This window comes from Sinohyriopsis cumingii, chromosome 8 (assembly GCF_028554795.1).
Source record: "Sinohyriopsis cumingii isolate HCF-2022 chromosome 8, ASM2855479v2, whole genome shotgun sequence".
In the NCBI taxonomy this organism is placed as follows: Eukaryota; Metazoa; Mollusca; class Bivalvia; order Unionida; family Unionidae; genus Sinohyriopsis; species Sinohyriopsis cumingii.
In genome coordinates, this window is record NC_142968.1 from 60644268 (window position 1) to 60668286 (window position 24019).

Here is a 24019-nt window from a genome sequence, read left to right on the forward strand (position 1 = left end):
CGCGGTTACTATGGTTTCTTTACAAAGTCTAAAATGCTTTGTTGCTTTTTGCCTTTAACAGTCTGTTTGAAAACAAATGCTTCAATATTATTTATGCTGTCTAAAACAGTTTCATCTCCTACAAAAGAACCATACCGTCGAATTTTCTGTAGCATTTCTACCACCTCACCAGCTGAGGGAATTGGTTCCAAATCTTCGTCCGCATCTTCTTCATCTTCTTTGTCATTGCGGCATGCAGATGTGCTTGCCTGTGCTGACTGCACACACATCAGTAACGACGTCTTTGTCGATTTCTATGTAATCTCAGAATTCCTGGACAGTGATGGCTAACTCCTGTGCCTCCTCTTCCAAGATAGCATCTGTAAGGCTTGATTTTTCCGCCACTTCCGCGAGTTCTTCTGCGGCTGCATGGCACTGTGCCTGAAACTCATCATCGGAAATATCCTGAATGATGCAGTGCATCCAGCAGTTTGAGATTGTTTCCTTCTTCACGTCATTCCAGGCTGATCTCAGGAAGTTCATTGCATCTAGAAGGGAAGGGGTGTACTGTGCCTTCTTTTCATCATGGAGCAGGTATTGGCGCATCAACATTTTCCTGTAGTACACCTTAAGCACTTGGATTATCCCCAGGTCCATTGGTTGGAGCTTACTCGTTGTGTTAGGTGGGAGGTAAAAGATCTGAATGGCCTTGAGACTAGGAACATCAGGATGAGCTCTACAGTTGTCCACGATCAGTGCCACCTTCCTTTTCTCTGCTTGGAACTTCCTGTCCCACTTTTTCACCCATGCACTGAATAGATCTCCTGTGATCCAGGCGCTTGGCTGGCCATCGTAATCACATTGGAGAACTTTGGTCTGCTTAAAGCATCTGGGATTCTTGGACTTTCCTATAACGTAGAGCGGGAGTTTTTGGCTTCCATCCATGTTAGCAGCAACTAGCACTGTAAGTCGGTCCTTCGACTTTTTTCCACCGTGACAAGCCTCCCCACGAAACGCCATAGTCTTGTCTGGAAGGCATTTCCAAAACACCCCAGTTTCATCAGCATTAAAAATGTTCCGAGTCTCATAGGTATCCAAAATTGTGCGCATTTGAGTCTTCAGCCATGAATCCACTTGTTCCTGTTGAACCGCAGCGCTCTGTCCACAAATTGCTTTGAAGGCAATGTTGTGCCTCTTTTTGAAACGATCCAGCCACCCCTGACTTGCTTTAAAGTCAGGGTGTCCTAGCTTTGCAGCAAGGATGTCCGCCTTCTCCATCAGCAAGGGACCATTGACGGGAAGGTTTGTTGCTCGCGTATTTGTGAACCATTGAAACACTGCATCGTCGACATCTTTGTGCTCAGCCACTCTAAGTTTTTTTCTTGCTGGATCAAAGACAGACTTCTCGTACATTTGCTTTATCACGTCGGCCTTCTTTTTCCATCCTGAAATGGTGTTTGCTGGAATGCCATGCTGACGACTAAGGTCTGCCGGTTTTGTTCCTTTTTCTTGCTGCAGTATGATTTCATACTTTTTCTCTATTGACTGATTGTCCAGTTTTCTCTTAACACCTCCAGACATTTTTAGAAGGGAAAAAATAAACAGAATAGCTACAGCATGTTATCCTTCAGACAAGATCAACAAGAGTGAGTGAACTGTCATTGGAGTGAACGACCATACGAACCGTGATCACGTGCTCCGTGAACTCAGCAAATGCGCAGTGAACCAAGTACGATCATTTTATTGGTTAGTCCAAAGCTAGCATAAACGTAGCCAATCGCAAGAGGTAAATTAAAAAATCAAAAGACCGTGTTCTTGCAAAATAGGATCTCCATTCCCACGAAAGAAACTTGCACGAGTCAACACCTGGCAATATTGGACCGTATATATTACTGTAGCATAAGTTAACACCCAATATAGGGATTCTTTCACTCCTGTATTTTGAGAAATAAATAATTATTTTTAATTATGCAAAACTTGTTTATTTGTTGTTTGCTATTTCTTCTTGCGGAGTTTAAGTCTCTGTAACCGTAACACGGGATTGATGGCAAAAGGAAAAGATCAATGAGTAAAATGCACAAATATTATTTACACCGCCTGGATTTATGTTTGGTGACATACTCCTTCTTCAAAATATCACAGCCAGTTGTAAATTAATTGACAAAGTTTGCCTTGATACATACATCATAGAACATCTGTTTTAACTTTTTATCATATCTCAGCCAACAAACAGAAGGATTAGCCATTCCATTAATTTTATCTGTTCTATTCGCGTCTTCAGAAGTCGGCCAGTTGTAGGTATAGTACGGTAGCATGATTGACTGTCATAGCATACAGTACTCGGCCCAGATGTCAGATAACCAACGTTAAGTGGCAAATTTGGCCTTCTTTTGTGCTCGAGATATTAGGGTTCGGCGACATAAAAGAATCGACATAACCGATGAGAAAATGCTAAGACAAAGAGATAATTTGGCGGTTCCACTTCAAAAACGTCGACTTAATAGGGTTGGCGAGTTAACCGAGGTCGAGATAAGTGGGTTTGACTGTATATATATCTTGCAAAAGTGCTGTTTGAAGAAAAAGAACTTGATACAACTATCCCAGAGTTGTGCCAAATTGTCTTTCAAGCTGGGATTAAATGACGTGCAGTACAAGTCCACAGTATTAGCAGATTAAATACGTATAATAGTGTTATGAAGTCCAGTGATAACCAATGGCTACTGGTTAAATAATCTCTGTTCGTTAAATTATCATTTTCATTTTCATAATTAAATATGCACATCGGAATATTGTAAGGATAAGGAGGAGGATATCTTGTTCATTTAAATGACTTGGTGCATGGAAAGTTCAAAGACTTGAGACATGCATTAATTGGTACTAATGAATACCGACTCGCTGACAGTTACAGAAAATTTCAAATTTCGAAGACGGACTGGGTGACACAAACTACCCCTAAAAGAGATAAACTCGGTACATTGCAAACAACGCACTTAATGTTGCATAATAATTTCTCCGATCCTATATAAAATCTTGTATGTACTATTCATGCATTTGGAAATAGTCCGCTATTTTCAAACCGATTTTCATATCCGCGTACGCTGCAAATCTAATGTTTTGATTGCAATGAAACAAGTCTTTGCATGCCCGCTTTTCTTGTTCAAACAACTTAAGAAATCAATATTAAATCAATATGTTTTTATTATTAATAGCTGAAACATTAAACTCGTGTATAAATTGCAATACACGCTGTTAATATTAAATTTTTTTACTGTACGAACTGTCACCAAAATGCACAGTTTTCAGCTTCTTTTTAGTTTAATGTCGCATCACTTGCAGAAAAGAAAGTACATATTAAAATTTATTATATAGCTACTGTTAAATGTCACAAATAAAGTGTATCAACAGTAAACTAATGAAGTTCAACTCAATTTTAAATCAAAGCATTAGTACAATCCAAATAATACAAGTAATGTATGCAACAAATTCAACAAAAATTATAAACATTGCAAAGAATTTTACATAAAACCAGTTCAAAAACTGGAACAATGGTCATTGATCGATATTATCGCCATTTCATTTGTGATGTTCGTTCCGTCTTTGCACGCTTTCAATGCCCAGGTTTTCGGCCTGCATCTATTTTCGGCCGGATGCATTGGAATTGTCCATTGGATGAATGTATATACTTCGAAGTATTGGAATTTAGTTGCTTTTGTAAAAATTGTGTAAAGATTCTTGTCTTTTCTGCTGATGTTTTTGAGCTCCAAATTGTTTCATCAGTTAAATATGAAGAGGAAGGACCAAATAATTTATAATTGCCAGAGCTATACAGTGCGCGACGCACATCTATAAACTGATCTTGAGTTACGCTATATAACCTGTTGATTAATTCGGGAATCTTGTGTTGTTTCCAATCAGCAACCTGCTTAAGTTTATTATTGATAGATTCTGAGTTGTTGTTTGTCCAGAGACTCGTGATAGTTTTGTTTTTTAGTGGTTTATACACGAACATTTTAATTTTTTGACATATGAACTTTTTGAAGTACTGTTCGAAATTGGGATATTGTTTGAAATACATTGCCAGATCTTCTCGTTTCGCAAACTCAGCGTCATCTTGACTGAATATTAAACCACTGTCTTCATTGAAGAGCATACGAAATATTGATTTTGTGACAAGATCGTCACATCCATGTTTATGCAAAGAGTGCCGAATGTTGTCTTTAATATGCTTAGTACAATATAAATATTCTGCATTACAAAAATTCGATCTTAGAGCATTTGTCAAAGCTTTTTCATTGTCCGTACCAAATATAAACTTATCGGTATATATCATCTCCAATTCTTTTGTGAATATGTGAAAAGAATTTGTAATATGTGTTTTCATCGGACTCCCAATGAAGACATAGTGGATCTAAGAAAATAGGGTATTGATCAGTTTTCCTGTTTATAAGGCTTCTATTTTTGTACAACATTGCAGTTACAAAAACCTTACCCAAGTTAAAAGTTCGGTCTATTCCAGTAATGCTTTTATCATGTCCTGAACAATTTTTGATCAAGTCTAAAATTTGTTCTGTAGTATACAGTACAATGACCGGGCTTTTTCTTTTTGTCAGAAACACTTCCTGGACATAGTCATTTGTGTGAAGCTCACCTAAAATTTCTAATAAATCATCGGCTAGCTTTTTATTTCCTGGTTCAGATGTTTTGATTTTCTTTTCTCTATAAATTTTTCTTTTCTCTATAAATTTTGTCTTGAATTTGCCTAGACGATTTTGGCACAGTAAAGCTATCTTCCTTATTCATCTGCAAATATCTATCCGTAGCCTTTGTCTCTCCTATATCATTTACAGCTTCTCTTAGAATGTTTGGATTTATTCGCCTATAGGGCTCATTACGCTTACTATTTCCATGTGGTTGATTAATTTTTAATGACCTTTCCCCACAGTATTCTACCACAGGAAGTTTTTGGATAAAACTGATTTGACTTGGTGCCTTAATTATAGTTGTTACACGTTTTTTAAATTTTTCATCTCCTTTAAGCTTGGTGTAATATCTGTGGAATGAAAGTACCTCTTCAGGTTGCGGTTCAGTGGGAATATACGTAATATTCTTATTTTGTACCTGTTTCATACATATTAAATTGTTTTTGTATAAACCAGACGCAGTCTATTTTCTGATTCAAGCAAAAACGTCTGGTTGACAGTAGTTCCCGCATGCGTGTCCCATACACCACAATCATCGGGAAATTCGTGTTTGCCTTTATGGCTATTACCAGTTATGTCTATTACAACATAAACATTATTTTTAGGCCCTGGGGGTATATCAGTTTGGCAATTGTTGGTGTTAGTGAGAATTGATAAAATGTCTTTGTTGCTTAAAAATTTACCATTTTGCTTCAATTTATTTACGCAACCTTCGTTGTTTTGACACATAAAAACTTCATTTTTGTGATGATCTGTACCATTCTTGTTCTCCATAGGAGCAATATGGCTAGAAATAACACTGTCTAATGTATGTATGTATTTATCAGCATATTCTTTGACTTCATCATCGCCGACACCATCATCGTCATCAGCATCATAACAATAAGTATTGTTACCATCCTCGGACCCATTGAACGATAGTTGACGAACTTTTAATGGCAGTTGTTTGCGTGATTGTGTGGCTCCATCATCATAATTGTTGTCATCATCAGCTGCGTCATCTTCATGATAGCAATCGCTCTCACAGGCAGATGATCCAGAAGACGATATTTTGCGTTTTGTACTTTGTTGTTGCTTCATATTTATTCCACATTCTATAACTTCAGTGACTGCCGCAAAGTGGTTTACGTGTAATACACATTTGGCTCCGGCATTTTTCCTATTGAATACCACAATACGGTCAGCGGTGAAGCAGACTTGAGCGGATTACTTGGATAAAAGATTTTGTTGAGGTAGATCTGGGCACCATCTTTATCACCATTAACATTTGGGTATATGCTTCTTAATGGGCACATGATGACATCACTAAGGGCTAGTAAATGCCAGGCATTGGAAAAAGCTACCCTTGTACCAGCATCAAAACATGCTTTATCGTAGTCGCTGGATACCAAGTTTAATTCATTGCTAATTGGGTGATTCATATATGCACTCATGTTTTTCACCAACTGTATACATGTTAGATATCTCAACTGAGTTGCAAGAGCTTCATTGCCAAAGAGTAGTATAGAAATAGCATTATACAGGCAGTCCCCATCACCTGTGGTTGTTACGGGATTACCATATACATCGTCGACATAGTTGGCCATGATATATGCAGCGATAGAATCAGCACTTGGGAAGTCTGTATTTTGCTTCACAGGAATAGATAGCTGGGGCTTAAACAGCAGTTCTCTATCAACAGCAGCGGTCAATTTCTCTAGGTCTTTTGATCTTGCAGCCTATAAATGATATAATATTATACAAGTTAAATTACCATTATAATGAAATGATTTAACTCAATAAATGAAATCATGAATTTAAAATCCAAATGATCTGATATTAAATAAAATGATTTAAACAACAAAAGGGATTGATGGATACTGAATCCAAATGACGTATTATTAAATGAAATTATGTAGTCTAATATGAAATGATTTAACCCTAAAAATGAAATGATATATTCAGATTCCAAATGATGGCATTAGGTGAAATGGTCTGAAGAACAGAATGGAATGATGAACTCATATTCCAAATGGCGTGATATAAATGAAATGTGTGGAAAGTAAACGGTCTGATTCCAAACAGCATTACAATTTAAGGTCAAAATGTAAATCATCATGCGTAAATCCAAACAAACAAAAGGAGGCGCTGCTAGCCAGACTTATAATCTACAGGCGTATTATCAGCATTAGGCTGAGATTTTTGCAGACAACATTTAACATCAAAGGATAGTGTTTCTTCTCTTTGATATAAACAAGAACTATGTTTTCTGATCAGCATAAAATGACTATCCACATTAATGAATGTGTATTTTTTTTAAAAATCTGCCTTGTACTGCGCGAGTTTTCAAGGCTTCAAATCAACCAGATCTATCAGCTAAAGAGATTAAATCTTCATCTTATTTGATTAGTAGTAATTACCGTGTTTAATGGACTAACGTAGCATGCACACTAAACCAAAAATTTGTTGCCCACCACTTTTTGTGTCTCGTTTTACCGGCCATATGTACATAGGCATTATTCGTCCAAGTTCAATATCAAAGAATTCTTCTTTTTCCTACATTTTATCTAGTTTGCATTGACATATTACTGTTTTTTTTTTTCTTTTAGTTTTTATTAAAAATAGACGCACCAGAAATAATATGCAGATGGAAAACTGGAATGGAATTATAAAACTACATGACATTAATAATTCATTCGAACTAGATATTCATATAGATACAAAGTTATTATTTCGGTACTGAAAGACTAAAATTTTGGGCTATAAAACAAGATTAAATGTGGACAGAAATTGAAATTTCAAAAGAAAAGTGTAACTATTATGCAAATTGCTAAAACTTGTTGACCTGTGGTTTAATATGCATTTCAAAACCTTTATTTTAATTTAATCTAATTTATATTTTAAATTATTTATTTTAATTTAATATTTTAATATTTTTATTGCCATAGTTTCTTCAGTGTTAGTTCTAATATACATGTAGCCATATATTAATACGTTTTACTGATAATACATTTAAAATATAGCCATATATTAATACCGTTTACTGATAATACATTTAAAATATAGCCATATATTATTACCGTTTACTGATAATACATTTAAAATATAAAAATAGTAATGGTGGCAGACATCACAGTTCGAAACATGTAGAGATATGCAGCTAAAATATTATCTGATTTTAGTTACGGTGTATACAGAATATAAATATCATCATTTTATTACTTCATTTGGCTATTCAATTCTGCTGATGATCCCTCGGCGTACTTGAAACGGTTAAGATGGTACTGCTCTAGCTTATCGTGCTTACGAGCACGGACAGAAGGCTTACAAAGAAAATATACACTGTTATCCAATAAAGAATATGATATCCGAAGAATGTTTCACACTTTAACACAAATAAAACACTATTACACTGCAACATCTATGTGGAAAGATACAACACAATAGTTTTGAATACACCACTAAACACCTTATCGTTAATTAATCTTAGTATTAATAATTGGATTATTAATATTTTAACTGAGTCGTGACGTAAAATATTTTTGAAGAAGAATTTTATTCATGGATTCTTTAAATTGATCCACAAACTTAATATGGCAGCTGTTCAATCAGTTTGATAATCAATGCACAAAATGTATATTTTTGAGATTGTGGATGCTAGCATATAATAAAAAGTTGATAAAAAAAATTGCTATGTGAACTGATTACATGTGTTTGCTATTGCCGACAGCGGCAGAGTAAGTTGTTACTGTTTGTAGCCTAGTCACTTCTCATCATATGCCACAAAAATCAATAGCAACATAAAAGGTTTGTATTACTGATAAAGACACTAATTATTACGATGAAATAAATTAGGATATGTACCTATGAAATTATGTTCTATATTTATATATATATTTACGGGTTTTCTTTTACTATGTAATTACATAACGACTATATGATAATGAATGTTAATCAATATTTAATTGACCTACAATTTCAAAGAATACACGTGCAAAATTATATGACATAAAATATATTCTATAATCAGTCGTTTTTGAAATTGCTGATTTCGGAAAAGTGTACGGTATATTTTTTATTGATAGAATGTTAATTTTTTTATGTTAAAAACAACCGTTAACTAAATTTGTCATATACTCACCATCCCGAGACGTTGCAGTGCACTGACAAAGTCAAACCTTGATACATTCGAAGAACGACAGGAGATACACACATAATCCAAATCCAATTCTCCCCATTGTCTTAGTTCTTTGTCACTCATGGACTGACACTGTCTATGGTACCAATTTGCACACGCAATACAGTAAACACACTCAAATGCACAAGTTGTACTACAACTACCACAAGGATATTTCTTGGCGCGTTTTGGACCCATTTTGCACAATTAAATTAAAATAAAGATATATATGTCATGTAGCAAATTATACTCATTGAAGCATAAATTCTGAAATGATAAAAATTGCTATTGCGAACATTGTATTTATACCATTTAAAGCAATTACAAAATAATCTCACCATTCTCATTAATGTTAGAACATTCCTACCTTTTATTTACTCACGTCTTTGATTTGTACCGCTGTCTGTGACTTCTGTGGACCGCCGCTTTGTCAAAGCATGTATTAGAATAAAAGTTTGTTGCATATGCATTGTTTGCCATAAACTATAGAAATTACAAAATAATTCACCATTGTCGTTCATTGTAGAACACGCTATTTTTATCTACTCACTAATTTGATTTATACCGCCATCTGTAACTTCCGTGAACCGCTGCTTTGTCAAAGCATGTGTTAGAATAATAGTTTGCTGTGTATGCATTGTTTGCCTTAAACAATAGAAATTACAAAATAATTCACCATTCTCATTCATTGTAGAACTCTCTATGCTTATCTACTCACTAATTTGATTTGTACAGCCATCTGTAACATCAGTGGACTGCCGCTTTGTCACTTCATGCACTCAAAGTTTTTGCCTAACATTTATATGTATGTATTTATAGATTTTCACATCTGTCTCACATCAATGAATCACAAACGCAGAAGACTGCTTTATCATTAGCATTCAGTTTTAACCAACGACAGTACTATTCTTAAATGCAGTGAATTGAATTATAAAGAAAATAATGCATAAACTCTTAGTTTTACAAAAATAAAAAAATAAAGAATCAGTACCTTTACATGATTTCAAAATTTTATTTTTATTTAAAATGTCAGCAAGAAACATAATAGACTGCTATAGCCCTTAGCGACACCAAAATGTTAATAAAGACAATAACAAATACATGTAAACATATTTATAATATCGTGCATATGTTACTGTTGTCATTCTTGTTGATTCACAATGAGGCCATTTGTACTTGGAACATACTGGGTCCGCCTTTGACTTGATATGGTGATGAATCCAGTAACATTTGTCTCCCTTTTGTCATTTCCATCCGATGTAAATAATAAATGTGGCATAGTTTGTCTTCTGTTTCAACAAGATAGTACTATTTCGAATGCTTTCTTGTGGTTTTGATTATATTTCATTTGATTTACATACTGTTTGTGGTGGATTGGGGCAGGTTTTGGGTGGATTTGGGTGAATCGTGCGGCCTCGATAAATCTAAAAATATAGAATACAAATAAGCTGAGATGTAAGATACATCACCCGATATATATTTTCTGGAGGGTGATGGGTCTTACAGCCTGAATAACAGCACTATGTAGCGTGTTTTGATGTCGTTATTGTGGGGTTTAATGCCATTTTTCAGGTCACGATAAGCTTAGTCCGGGTTACTAGAAACACCGAAATACACTGAAAAAACCGAAAAACACATGTGTTTACATGTTCTCTCTTTATATATCGGTTTCCACACACAAATTATTATTTGGTTTTGTGTGAATAATAATATAATGCAAAATAAAATATGATTTATGTGCTTTTGATACGAATTATTTACTTTTTCCTACTTATAGCATGCGTCAATTGGTCGTACTTTATTGGACATGTTGATCGTTCTGGAACGGAGGTAGTATGATAACGACTGATTGTTCCGGAACGAACTTAATCTCCAGAAATGAGAAGTAAATGTTTTGATATAAAAGCGTTATACAATATTGATATTATCACATACACAAACATACACAAGGATGGATCAATATCCATGTGTTATTTTTTCCAGTGAATGTAAAACTGACACTTTGCAATGCACAAATTGCCGACAATGGGTCCACTGTGATCGTATTTCCATGAGTGCAAAAAAAAAAGAGATCATGGTCTCGCGATTACTTCGAGTTTCTTTGCACGACGTGTTCTTTCAATGGAGATGCTGGACAGGCCTTACAAAGGTAACACAAATTTATGTTCTCTCTATAAATAGATAAATAGATACCTTGATGAATTATTTATTGTTTCTCGTTATTATTCTTCAAATAAATATTTTGATCTTGATATCCACAGAATTAAATAAGATTATATTCGTGTCGCTTTTCTCGTTGAAATGAATGTACATGCTTGCGACAATTACATACTTCTCCTGTATCTCTCTATGTATCCATCTATATATTCTGTCCATTCAATACATTATTAATGTTATATACTATTGAATTGATTGACTTACTTATTTCAAAGCGTACTTCAGTCGAGAACAAGAAATCACTTAATGTTATTATTGTCTGCGCAAAACTTAGCGAGGATGACAAAAATATTGAATATATTGATTTAAGTCACATATTTATGTAGTTCCTATTCTTTATTTATATTTGCTCTTACTATTTAGGGAGAGAGTAATATACTCATGCTTTCTACTAAATCCCCGTTTGTAATTGCAATTGACAAAGTTTCTTAAAATAAATGATTTAATTTATATGTACCTAACCTATATCTGGCCATTCTTGCCCTCTGGTCATGCTTAATGCTTTAATCTAATTTTTCGCTTTGTCCTGCACACATTCTATTATTCATTTTTATTTGACTGCACACCCTTTATTGTCTTCCCCGTGATCTCATTTCTTATTCAAACTAAGATAACAATGTTGAGTGCATTAAAGAAACTGCCCCAATTTTGATAGCGGGTGTGGTTATGCATACATAAGTTATAAGATAGAGCAAACAAACATTCATTTTCTTCAAATGGAAAGCTGTCTGCAGCCTGGAAATATATTTTTACAGTGTCATTTAAATATAGCTAGAATTTCACTTATATTTAAAAGACACTGTAAAAATATATTTCCAGGCTGCAGATAGCTTTCCATTTGAAGAAAATGAATGACCTGACCAAAGCTGCAAAGTCAGAAAGTAAGCTTCTCATCATCTACGGGATTTTGATTCCAGAATCAGAGCACATGTCTTTCAATGGAGAGAAAGATGCAGTTTCTGTGGAAATTTTAAAATTGTATAATCCAGCAATTTTAAGGGAACTTGTACCAATGTCAGTTTATGGTGATGGTAACTGTTTATATAGAGCAGTTTCTAGAGTACTGACTGGTGCATCCCCTAAATCCTACTATTTGCTGTCTGACAACGGTAATCTGACCATGATATTTTTAAAAAATGGGAAGTATTGTTTAAAAAGACAAGTCCAGCGGAAAACTGAGTATCGACCTTTTGATCAGCAACTTGGCAAAGATCAAGTTGTTGTGATCCACAGGTTCTATACTCAGTTAAAACAGGACATTATGTATAAAAAGAGGGTCACATGGCATGGGGACGGGGGTCTGGCAAGTAATTTGGCACTGGTTGAATATGTAGGGAAATTTCCTGGGGTAACGCCACATGGAGACTCGTGACAGATGTCAGAGTATTTGCGGACTCCTGACTTTGTTTTAGACGAGATTACAGAAATGACAGGAAAATTTCTTAATTACTTTTCAGAATAAACTAAAGACAGATATCAAACTAAAAGTCAGTAATCCATTAAGAATCTGTCAAATAGACCGCATTGGTAAAAAATAATCGTGAGTCCATGAACCATGTTTTAAAACAGACAGTTGACTGGAAGACGAAAATGCTGACGAAATTTGTACAAATAACACATGAATTAGTAACCGGACAATTCAGAAATCTGAGGAGTGGTCTTGTATGCACTGGAGAATTCTGGCTTGCCGACAGTCATAAACAATTTGAGTCGAGAAAAACAGACTGGATAAAGATTACAGAGCAACACTGCACAAACTTGTTCAAACGCGTCAGACGCCACATTGACACAGACACAAAATACATGATTTCGTCGGACGGTCAGACAACTGTTGTTGCACCAAGGACTAATGGACGAAAACCTGCATAAAGGAAACAAAAAATTAACGTACGAACTGTGACAATTACAGCTAAAAAATTTATACATGAACCAGAGATTTCGTCATAATGTGCTATATTTTATTGTGTTTGGTTAGGTTTATTTTACCTTGTCTTGTGCAACATGACTTTTAGTTAGATTTTCAAGAAGAACATAATCCTGAATACTATTGGATTAATTATCTGCGTGCTCAAATTATGCATTCGTTCAGACGTGATACATTATGTGTGTAATTAAACGTAAATATTAAATTCTGCCAAATAATGAATAATACACATTTTTAACAAAAATGCATACCTGAGTTGTCTTTGTCTATCATGTATCGTGGCTTGTTACGATCACAATATTAATCTAACTCTTGCATATACACTATCGAATACACTTTTGGTACTTTGTTACATTTCACTTTCACTTTGTGTATGTATTTCAATTAGCCATTTATCATATATATGTCAGATCAAGTAAAGAATAAATAATTCATATAAATTTAAATTATTTTGCATTTTGTTATTATTCAAACATGTATGACTATTCCCCGTTCACATATTTCCAAGAAGAATACTTTCTTAACATTCTTGCAAACTGTCATATCATAACCAGTGTATATATGACAAATATTTGGAAACCTTTTAAACAAAAAATAAATGTTATTTATTTGTCAAAAACTATATCATTAAAAGTTATAGTAAATATATAATATAATGTCGGCAAATACTTTTGATACTTCTATACTTTTCCCTTTCACTCTGTGTATGTATTACTACGATTCACCATGCATCAGATATGTCGAATCAAGTACAGCCGAGTGACATCGTTACATGAATTTTGCTATAAATAGGAAAAAAAGTAAACAATTCGTATCAAAATCACATAAACCATATTTTATTTAGCATTATATTATTATTGACACAAAACCAAATAATAATGTGTGTGGAAACCGATATATAAAGAGAGAACATGTAAATACATGTGTATTTCGTTGTTTTTTTTTCAGTGTATTTCGGTGTTTCTTGTAACCATTTTAGTCCGAGTTTCCTCTGACCCTTGCCACCCCATTTTTGATATTTGGACATTTACGTTGGGGCAGCATGAGGTAGCTGCTTTTTAGCCGATCCAGCACACTTGAATGACCTTTCATCGAGATATACCTGCATGAAATCGAGTGAAAAAAACACTAATACCCCACTGCCATCCCTGCCAAAGCCCTGATACTTATTCAGGAGAAAACTAATGATCACACACTTACCACTTCATTGGCTTATCATTATTCACCCCTCCTCGAATCTAATGCCAGTATAGAAATAATATTAATTTTGTGTTTACCAGGTATTATTCCGGATCAGTTTTATAGGTGTGAGATAAGACAGTCCTTACAATTGCCATTCTATACTCTGATGCAGGAATTCAAATCAAAAGTGGACTAATCTACAGTGAATCAAAACGGATACAGAATATAAGAAATTTAAGGCATACAACATTTTGTCTCATTGAGTCATTGAAAAGAGGTCTGAATCGAGAAGGTATGCCACATAAAGAATAATATGACAACAGCCAAGAAACTTTGGAAATGAGAATGGCAAAATCATTGTAATGGCATTCCAAAATCCTACATAGCCAGTATCTTGCCACTATTGGATGTGGATGTATGTCATCCAATAGTAGATTAAAGCTGAATGAATACAGATTTTTTTGACAATCTTTTCCTTTTCCAAATTCTCATTATGTCCAATAAATAAATGTGTTAAACATGGAAGGAATTTCAAGGAGTCCAAATTTAATTTGTGGATGCTTTCCAAAAGCATTAGTAGCCAATACTTTTATTGCACTTTGATAAAAATCTGAAATGGTTATGTGCAAAAGAAGAGTGAGTTGCCATTTGTTTGTTTTTTATGTGCTACATTACATGTTCCAGTCCATACTAATACTGTTTCATTAAATTACGTTATATTCTGGCAAGATCCTCAAGACTGAGAAGAAGTCAATGCCTTGCAGTGTGAAGTTCTCCAGCTTTGGTCAACCTATGTAATTTTCTTGGAATTTATGCCTACAATGTTTAATTGAGATTTCAGGTGTCTTCCTTTACTATAGGAGACTGTAACCAAATTGGCATCATTGTTAACTGTGCATCACCCTTTTTAACAATACAATATTTTGTATTCCTTTGATTTCATAAAACAGTAATCATAAGTGTTCAGTATACAAGTTCTTCGCAAAAACAGATCCAGCTGTAACAAATGACTGCAAGACACTATATGTCTGAAGAGTGAAGGAAATGCAATCCAAAATTAATCACACGAACAATACATACAGTAACTTGAATATTTATGATCGCATATTGAACTTATAAAATTATAAAAACGATTTAGGGTGATGCAAATTAAAAATGGTACATTTTAGTTAAAGAGGTGAAAACTAATGATAACACCGTCCCTTACTCACACTTAACATGTCAACTGAGAGCTGAGGATCAAATTGTCATTAGTTTTCCCTTTTTACTGATACAAACAAGTGCATGTGAGTTCAGTGTATGTAACCAAAGTCCAAAAGCACAATGACAAAATATGACAATCTTGCCATATTTATATATGAAGTCTTATAGCATTGACTCTTTTACTGAAGCATTTGGTACAGAACCATTTTTCATTTTCTCTGCTTCTCCACGTCTCTTCATCTATGCCCTGACAAAGCCAATCAAACCATTCATCACACAAATCAAACTGGATCCACAACTCACCCTCTGCATAATGACATCTACATACAGAGCAAACTGAATTATTAGTGTTACTTTTGTGATTTTTTTTTCCATTTTCTAATTACCTTTTCCTTTCCATTTTCCTTTTCCCACTTTAGTTCTTTTTCTAGTACATGGCTGACTTTTGTGACTTTTGCCCCAGCTGGAAGTGTCTTGATTACTACAGCTTTTGAAGAACTGGCAGCAGTGTTATTCTGTACTAAAAAATATGGCATTGGTATTTCGTTCAAAGCAGGTATTACATTACATAGTTTATTAACTAGACTATTCTTTTTTACATTTCCTGCTTCTATGCCATAGGGTTTATGTAGCAAAATCAGTTCCGATTTCAAGAAGCTAGTAAATAATTCAGCCTTCAGATCATAAATCTGTGATTTCAGTTTTAAGTTAGAGTACAGTTTATTTTCTGGCTGATCCTCCAAGATAGATTTAATGTCCAAAGCTAACGCATCACTACTGTGTTTGTGCTTTAATCTCATGACCATCCTCTTTCTCAAACTTTCTAATTTCAATTTTCCAAGACTGAAAATTTGTGTTTGCTGAATTGACTGTCACCTATTCTACTGTTAACAACCTATCACATTTTCATATTGATCTCTGATACATGAGGCGATCATGGTGTCGTCCACTTGTGTGACACTTATACTGGGATCAAACTTTATGTAAATCAACTTCCAGTTTTCAAACAGTGTCTCATCCTTAAGCATTACAGTCCTTACAACACTGTAAACTCCCTGCACCATCATGACCATGCCAGTGTGATGCATGTACATGTTGATATTTCCTCCTTTTATCATCATCTTGCAGGAAAAATTAAAATACAGAGTCCTTGATGTTAGTTAGACCATGGTTGATATTCTATCTTCTTTGTGTTTTGTGCAAGGTCTGTTTATACTTGATATTGTTTTCTAAATCTACAGCTGAAGTTGTAAGGTCTAACAGTTTTACTTGTAAGAAACATTGACTGACCAAGTTTATTTTGTCTTTTCTGTACAAGCTGTTCTTTCCTTTCTTCATGTTATGGTATCTACTCTTCGTAATACATCTACCTGCAGTTTACATAGATTTTCCTTGTCCTGGCTCTGATACAAGTATGGAAGGTGTATGTGCAACTTGTGTGGTACTGAAAATGTCAGTAGTATTTTTGTCGAAAACAATTTTACAAATTGTCAAAAATCTTTCCAAATGCAAAAACAAAGTACATGTATCATCATTTGGCACGGGATTGAAGAAATTTTCAAGAATTTGGATGCATTCCTGAGACACTGAAAACTGGTAAACTTCAGAGACCTGCCAACTCTTACAATTTTCAGAGTATGCAGATTCTTTTGAATAAAAGTGGAAAGGACACAGTTACGTTTATTGGATATCGCGTGTCAATTTGAGTATGTGGCGAGAGATGTGATTGCCGTCGTCATGTGAAATGGACAGTCCTGCAATGTAAGACATAGCACATATTGTTTTTGGTTTAGTGCTATATCTTACTACCTAAATAACTGCCTTGTACATAACTGCCAACCCTAGTGATTTTGGCATTAATTTCATGACTTTTTCAGCAATTCACAGATTCATGTCACATGCCAAAAAGTCATGAATTCTTCAGTTCTCAATTATTTTAAGTTTTTAATAGAATAAAATAACCGATTTCCCGTTAAGTGCTAGTTGTGATGTCGGCAGTTGCTGAAAAGGTCTGGTTCTGCTGATCGCGATATTAATGTAACCATAGCTGATTTTCACAGTTGGCCTGGTATCAAGCATTTTAGTGTATTTTAATCTATATGTATAAGAGTAGTTTTACAAATGCTTTTGAGAGAAAGTGGGGCCAAACCGGAATTTTCCTCCACGCATATGTTGCAAACACCGATTTGAATTACCATTCAGCATCTCATCTTGAAAATGTCTTCACCAACAAGGAAATGGAAATGTATTGCTCAAAAATTTAAGTTTGATTTGGAATATACTAAAAATTGGCCATGCATTCAGCCATCAAACACTGATATACATCATGCTTTTTGCACGCAGTGTGCCATAGATTTTACCATTGGGCATGGTGGCAGAGATGATGTTAGGAAGCACATTGGTAGTAGAAAGCACATAAAGGTTGGGAAAATTAAGAACTCTCAGCAGATTTCAGCTCTGGAATATTTTAGCCATCGACAGAAGACCTGCAAACTTTTTGAACACAAATTATCTTTATCGGCTGGAGACTATGCTAAGCATTTGTTCTGACAATCCCGGACTCGAAAATTGCTTCACTAATTCGTGTCAAAATTCTCTAAATTTTATTCTGTTTTCACTAATTTCAAGCCTGGAGGGTTGGCAGCAATGCTTGTATAGCGTGTTTCGTTGTGGGTTGACATTGGAATGATTAGTCCGACTTTCAGGAGTATCTCATACACTTGGCAGCCTATATCGATGCTCTTCCACTAATTTATGTGTAATTAACATACTTACTGTGCCGTCTTTATCCTGGTGGAATGAAAATATGACACTAGCAAATGGACACATTTTCATGTTCTGTTGACTTTCATTTGAGTTCGTTGCGATGTGACATTAGTTGAGGTATGCCGAAGTATGTTTAACCCTTGACCTCATAGAGCATAGAAGTGCAGAGCACTGTAAACAGAACACATGTTACCTGTTAGACTCCATACACATCAGCCTGCCTGTTAACAGTTAAGTAATGTAGTGTATGTTACGTTTAGCAGCAATTTTAACCATTTTACATTTTTGCTACACATCTATTATGTGTGGAACAATTTAAGAGTTAAATCTAATTGTTATTGATGTGTAATTATTTTTCATGGAAGAATTTTTTATGTGCTTTAAAATCTTGAGAGAACTCGTTCACTGTCAAGTCAATGAGACTATGACAAACTGTAGATGACATTTCTCATACTCAAAATTTACAAGTTTTTTGTCCATATTTACATCACTAAGTCATCTGAATTTGATAATTTATAAAACCTAATTGCTGCCTACATCAATATCAGTGTCTTTACCTAAGTGGAGATTATGAAACAAGTTACTTTAAATAGCAGATATTGACCAGAGCATAAACAGTGTTCTTATGTAATTTTCATTCGCATTAATGAATGTAGTATTTAATAGGGTTTTTTCCCCGAAGGTGGCGCAACGAAAACCAGCTTAAAATGGCTGATGTTTACAGCAGATGTCAAAAGGCGCTTCCATGCGAATGGAGTAGAGGTGTCCAAAGGCGCTTGCATGAGGTAAAGGATTAAGTAGATTCATGTGGGGGATATGTTTCTTGCACGAAACTAAATGTTGCTTACAGTTCCAATAGGCATAATATATTTTTTATCCATATCGTTAAAGAAAAATATTTAAACTTAACCCGATTTTGGCATTCCCGGCTTTCATTGCTTTCCAGCCAGATGAAATGTAGGCCAACAAAACTTAAAAACAGTTGTGTGTGATATTTCTTAAAATTTGACTTTTGTTACACTGTTAGTCGAAATCAAAACACACTTCACAGTGCTGTTATTTAGGCAATAAGACCCAACACTCCCAGAACAAAAATATTGTGTGATGTGTCTTACGTTGATGGACTAGTGAAATGGAAAAAGAATCTTTACGTCAAGTTGAGGGATAGCCACAAGCCATTGAGTTGTGTAGCATTTAGATCCAAAGTTTTTACAGTAGTCCCCCTCTTATAAGGCCACCCCTAAATCAGCAGGGAAGTGGCCTTATAATGTGGGTGACCTTTCTAGAGGGGGATGACAAATGTGAATAGTAAATACATATGAAGAAAGTCACAAGTACATTTAATTTTAAATATTTAATATTTCAATTAAAAAATCACATGCGTGATGTGAAATAAATGTAAAACAAACTGTGTCATCATTTTCAAAAGAATGCTATGAATAACCATTGATATAGTTTTAAAACTGTCTTTATAATTATGTTACAGTTCACATCATCACTTTGTTGGTAATAATCTAAAAACAAACCAGTCTCGTCACGTTAAAAATATCCTTGCTCTCATATCCCCTGCATATATCGTTTAGTCTTTTGTTCAAATCTTCGACAACTTCATTATTAACATCAGTTGATTCTCCACTAAGGACAGAACACTTGATATTGTGTCGCACTTGAAATCTGTGCAACCATCCATTACTTGCGGTAAAGTCGTCATATCCCAATTCAACTGACAAAATTGTTGCTCTTTCTTGTCATTCAAATCAGGATACAAACGTCTCCTGGTTCAAACAATCTTCTTTCTCCGTCCATTTCACCTTCCCACGTCTGCAGAATTGTTTCATTATCTTTCACGATATTGTTTATCTTGAGTCTTCCTGACATTAGTTTTCTGCAAGGATCCTCGACGACACCCCACCCCCTCGTCAGTTGAATTACTTTCACGTTCTCCTCTACAATGAGAATTTTTATTTTCCTCGATGACATGTTGATCTTTTTGCAGTAAGTTATTCATGCTGCCAACTGCAATACTGGTAAAACAATTTTGTATGCATCTAAACAAATTGCTGTGTTTTTAAAGGAAGTGATCTTGTCGCGTGATTCGTTAGTTGCAGTCTGGTACCCTATTGTTTTTATACATTTCTTTACACTAAGGTGGCGCTCTACAGTTTCGTATTTTGCATGGGTTAGGATTTTAAAGAAAAATAATTTCCCCATCTTTCCTCACTGGTTATACTGGCCATTTAAAAAAGACCTTGTATATCTTAGGTATAATGTAAAGAACCTTTAATTCCCTTTATTTTGGTGTATGATTGATGGGTGTACTATGGGTTATAGAGTATACAGTTTGGCCTTACTTCAAATGTGCACCTTTCAAAAAAGTGCTAGTTCTACTTGGTCATTTTCACTTCCTGAACTTCAGAGGTAAATTGTATAAAAAAGAGCTGATAACTTTTTTTACATTTTATATATTTGATAATTCATTCATTACACTTTTAGAAGCTGGTATTGTCTAGTCTGGCAAAATTCATTTTCTCTATTTTAATAGCTGCTATATATAGTGTACTTTAGACTAATTAAGACTGATTTTTTAACACAAGGGAGCAGTCATTTTAGTTAGCAGTGTGCTTAAATCACGTAAAATTTCCAAAAGTACAATATCCAAAAGAAATATCATCCACATTACATTAATGTAGCATAGAGGTATGCAAACATTCTCTCCACTGTGTATGTTTTGAATGCGAACTACTTCACCTTACATATGTCACTCTCTCAAAAGTACATATTATCTGGTTAACGCCACCTAAGTGAGAGAAAACAAAACGGCTTCGATATGTACCATTAACATCCTGCAGATCTGACCTCGCGGCCGTTAGGATTCGTAATTTTGACAATTATTGTCAGTAGTAATAGCCACTGATTATCAAAATGAACAAGCTTTACATCTTACTAAGGGAAGCCGTAAGGCTATCAAACCATTTTCCTGCTGACTTGGGTATTGTACATCAATACTGCCACTTCTCAGCTGTTACTACTGTTCAATAATTGTAATTTTAACAATTATCAGTGCCTAAACAGGACATGTTATGATAACACAGCAGTACGGCTAATTGGATTACCTGTACGTACCCTTTTTTATGGATTAAAGGTTGAGTCTTTCTCGGTTTTTATGGAATAAATTTGGCTTCTCGTGAGGCGTAAATGATATAATATTAACCTTAGTGTTAATGTACTTTACTCAACACTTTTTCAGTAACGAAAACCTGACATCGGAGAAACAGAAATCGGATTACTTAACACACGTTATGAATAAAATACTGGTTCTGGATACATATTCAAATGAAATGCGGCCGCTTGTGAGGGGTAAATTTTATATTATTGCACTAATATGCTGGTCGCATTAGCCGGGTGGCCTTTCGCGAGGGGTACTTTTGAACACAAACTCGTCTGTGCCAACGGATTCTGGCCGTAAGGAGCGGGTGGCCGCTGGTCAGGGGGGCAGTTCAAGAGGGGAACTACTGTACAACTTTACTAGTGCTAAATAAAGTCTTCGCATACTTTACAGCCTTTTCAGTTAAACATAATGTTTATCATCGCTGCGTCGAACTTTTAATTACATTTTCCAGCTTTACAATAGCAGTTAATATTTTGTTACATCTTACTGAAAACTGGTCAGTCGTATGGAAAAAATGAACTGCCTTACTGAGATGGACTCGTCAGGGTTGCCAGGTCTGAACTTCAGAATAATATTCAGTCCATTTCTTTGAACTGGTTTTCTGACCATTATATTACCACATACTTTATTATAGATACTTTGAATTTTTTGGTACAATATCTCAAAAATGTAATAATTTTAGTCACCAAGATTAACTAGCAGGCAAGAAGCCTAAACTGTTTTGAAAACAAATTTACCATGGCCTGATTGAAGAAGTTCAAGACTGCCACAGCATCATATCATGACAAATAGCATGAAGTTTGTGTATATCAGTAAATTTGGCTTCAAATATAGTAGTACATGTAATAAGTTTAAATTGTTAAAGTATATTTGATTTAATTATATCTGCTTTAAAATAAATTTTTTTCAATTTAATTGTTTGTCACTTTAAATTTTTATTTTATTTTTCATTACTTGCTAATGTAATGTAAATTTATTCACTAGAGATGATACTTTATTCAGAAAATAGTTTGACTGTGACTTTGTTTTATAAACATCAGGTGTTGATCTAGATCCTTGCCTTAACTGAAAATTAGTGGCAACCACATAAACAAGTTCTATTTTATTTTAAAAAGACTGGTTGTTGTCGAGGTTATGATGGGACCTCATGTTTATGATGTAAACATTTTTTATTATTTTTTATTTCTTTTGAGTAAAATGATTGGTTTTCGTCAGGGTCACTCTGGGTAGACGTGAACTTTAACAAGTACTTAGTTTCTATGAGCTTCCAGAACATGATCATGTGACCCCCTTGTTTATGTTTAGAAGACGTATAACCTTTGTTTTAGAGAATTATTCTCTGTAGAAGCTGGGCTGTTAAACTGGAAGTTGTCTGTTGTGCTGTTTGAAGTTATTTCAAATTACTTGGATTCACAAGGATTAATTGTTATTTTTCTGGAAAATACTCGTGTGCTCATGTAATATTATGGAACAAGGACAGTTTTTTAGACAAATTTATTCTTCGTTGGGATTCAAACTTAAAATCACTCGAACATTTTATTATTAGGACTTCAAAAATTTTATTCTTGGATTAGTTTTGGTTTTGATTCTTTAAAACCTTAAATTCATATTTTTTAAAATATTTACAGAATTTTTCCTGGGAAATAAATTCTTTTTTTTTCAAGGCTTGTTTTTTTCACCCTTGTGTTTATTGAAGCCTAAACATGTGACATTAGAGCATTGTTGGAAATTCCTTGACTTGTTTCATGCTTTCGAGCCAGCAACATTTGGAGCATTTTCAGCATAGGATGAATGATGGATACTGATGTTTGGCTATTACTTACTTACTTGGTAATGTCTGCCAATGGGCCTAACCTGTCCACAACATTGTTAATCAAGACCTACTTGTTGGGCTGTTCGGCTAGGCAGGTCACAGAGAGTATTGTAAGCCCCCAAGACTTGTTTTTGTTCATATAAGAAAACCAACATATTGTATGTAGAATTCCAGTGTATCTAGACATCCTGGATGAGTTTCTTATGGGCAATGCCAAATTTTTCCTGCTGCTCTTTGAGCAGCTGTTGTGCCAGGATGGAGTGCCAGAACTTGTTGACTATGGATTGCGAGATCGCCAAAGCAAATTTGACAGTTCGTTGCAACAGAATGCCATCAATGACAACGAACTGCAGCATGTATGGAAAACAGCTTATTTCAGCGAGACGCACTGCTTTATCCATGTTTGCACCTCTGTTACACAGAAGAACATGGATATGAGTTTTGTGAATGTTGTATGTCTAGTTTGCTTGCCAAATATTCTCTATGTTTCATCGAGAGGCGTTGCTGCTAAAGTCACCTGTTTCTGTTGAAAGTCTAATGTCAGCCAGTGTTCCGTAAGACTCAACAAGGCTACACTGATGGACAGGTCTGACAATGCATCAAAGGTCAGATTGGGCAGAAACTAAATCATGCTCTTTGCGCTGTATCGCTATATGCATGTCAGGTATCAGAGATATGGAAAAGTACTTCCGACTTGGAATTTTATAGCGCGGTTCTGCCTTGGCTATCAGACATTGAAATCCAATGTCTACAATGGAAAATTATTGCACATCTGCTGCCATGAACTCTACAGTAGCTTTGTGCCAACAATTCGCTCTCATGTCGTCAACTGTAAATGGCTGCTTCTGGTCCAGCATGGCATCAATAGTCAGAGTACGAGGAGTTGCTGAAGCTAAGGTTAACTACAGCA

General features: G+C 34.9%; 1 protein-coding gene across 5 annotated transcripts in view; it reads left to right on the forward strand.

The window, feature by feature from the left end:
• LOC149793651 (uncharacterized) overlaps window positions 1-24019 on the forward strand; it is a 163382-nt gene that overhangs the window by 2376 nt on the left and 136987 nt on the right. For 4 of the 5 annotated variants that reach the window (XR_016422860.1, XR_016422861.1, XR_016422863.1 and 1 more), the window contains exons 2-3: window positions 10819-10984; window positions 18794-18912. Coding sequence is in view for 1 of the 5 variants with exons in the window: in XM_089967632.1 (XP_089823758.1) it covers window positions 10886-10984; window positions 18794-18912 (218 nt within the window). In the remaining 4 variants the exon portion in view is untranslated. The remainder of the gene's footprint in view (window positions 1-10818; window positions 10985-18793; window positions 18913-24019) is intronic. The other variant, XR_016422862.1, reaches the window with a different exon arrangement.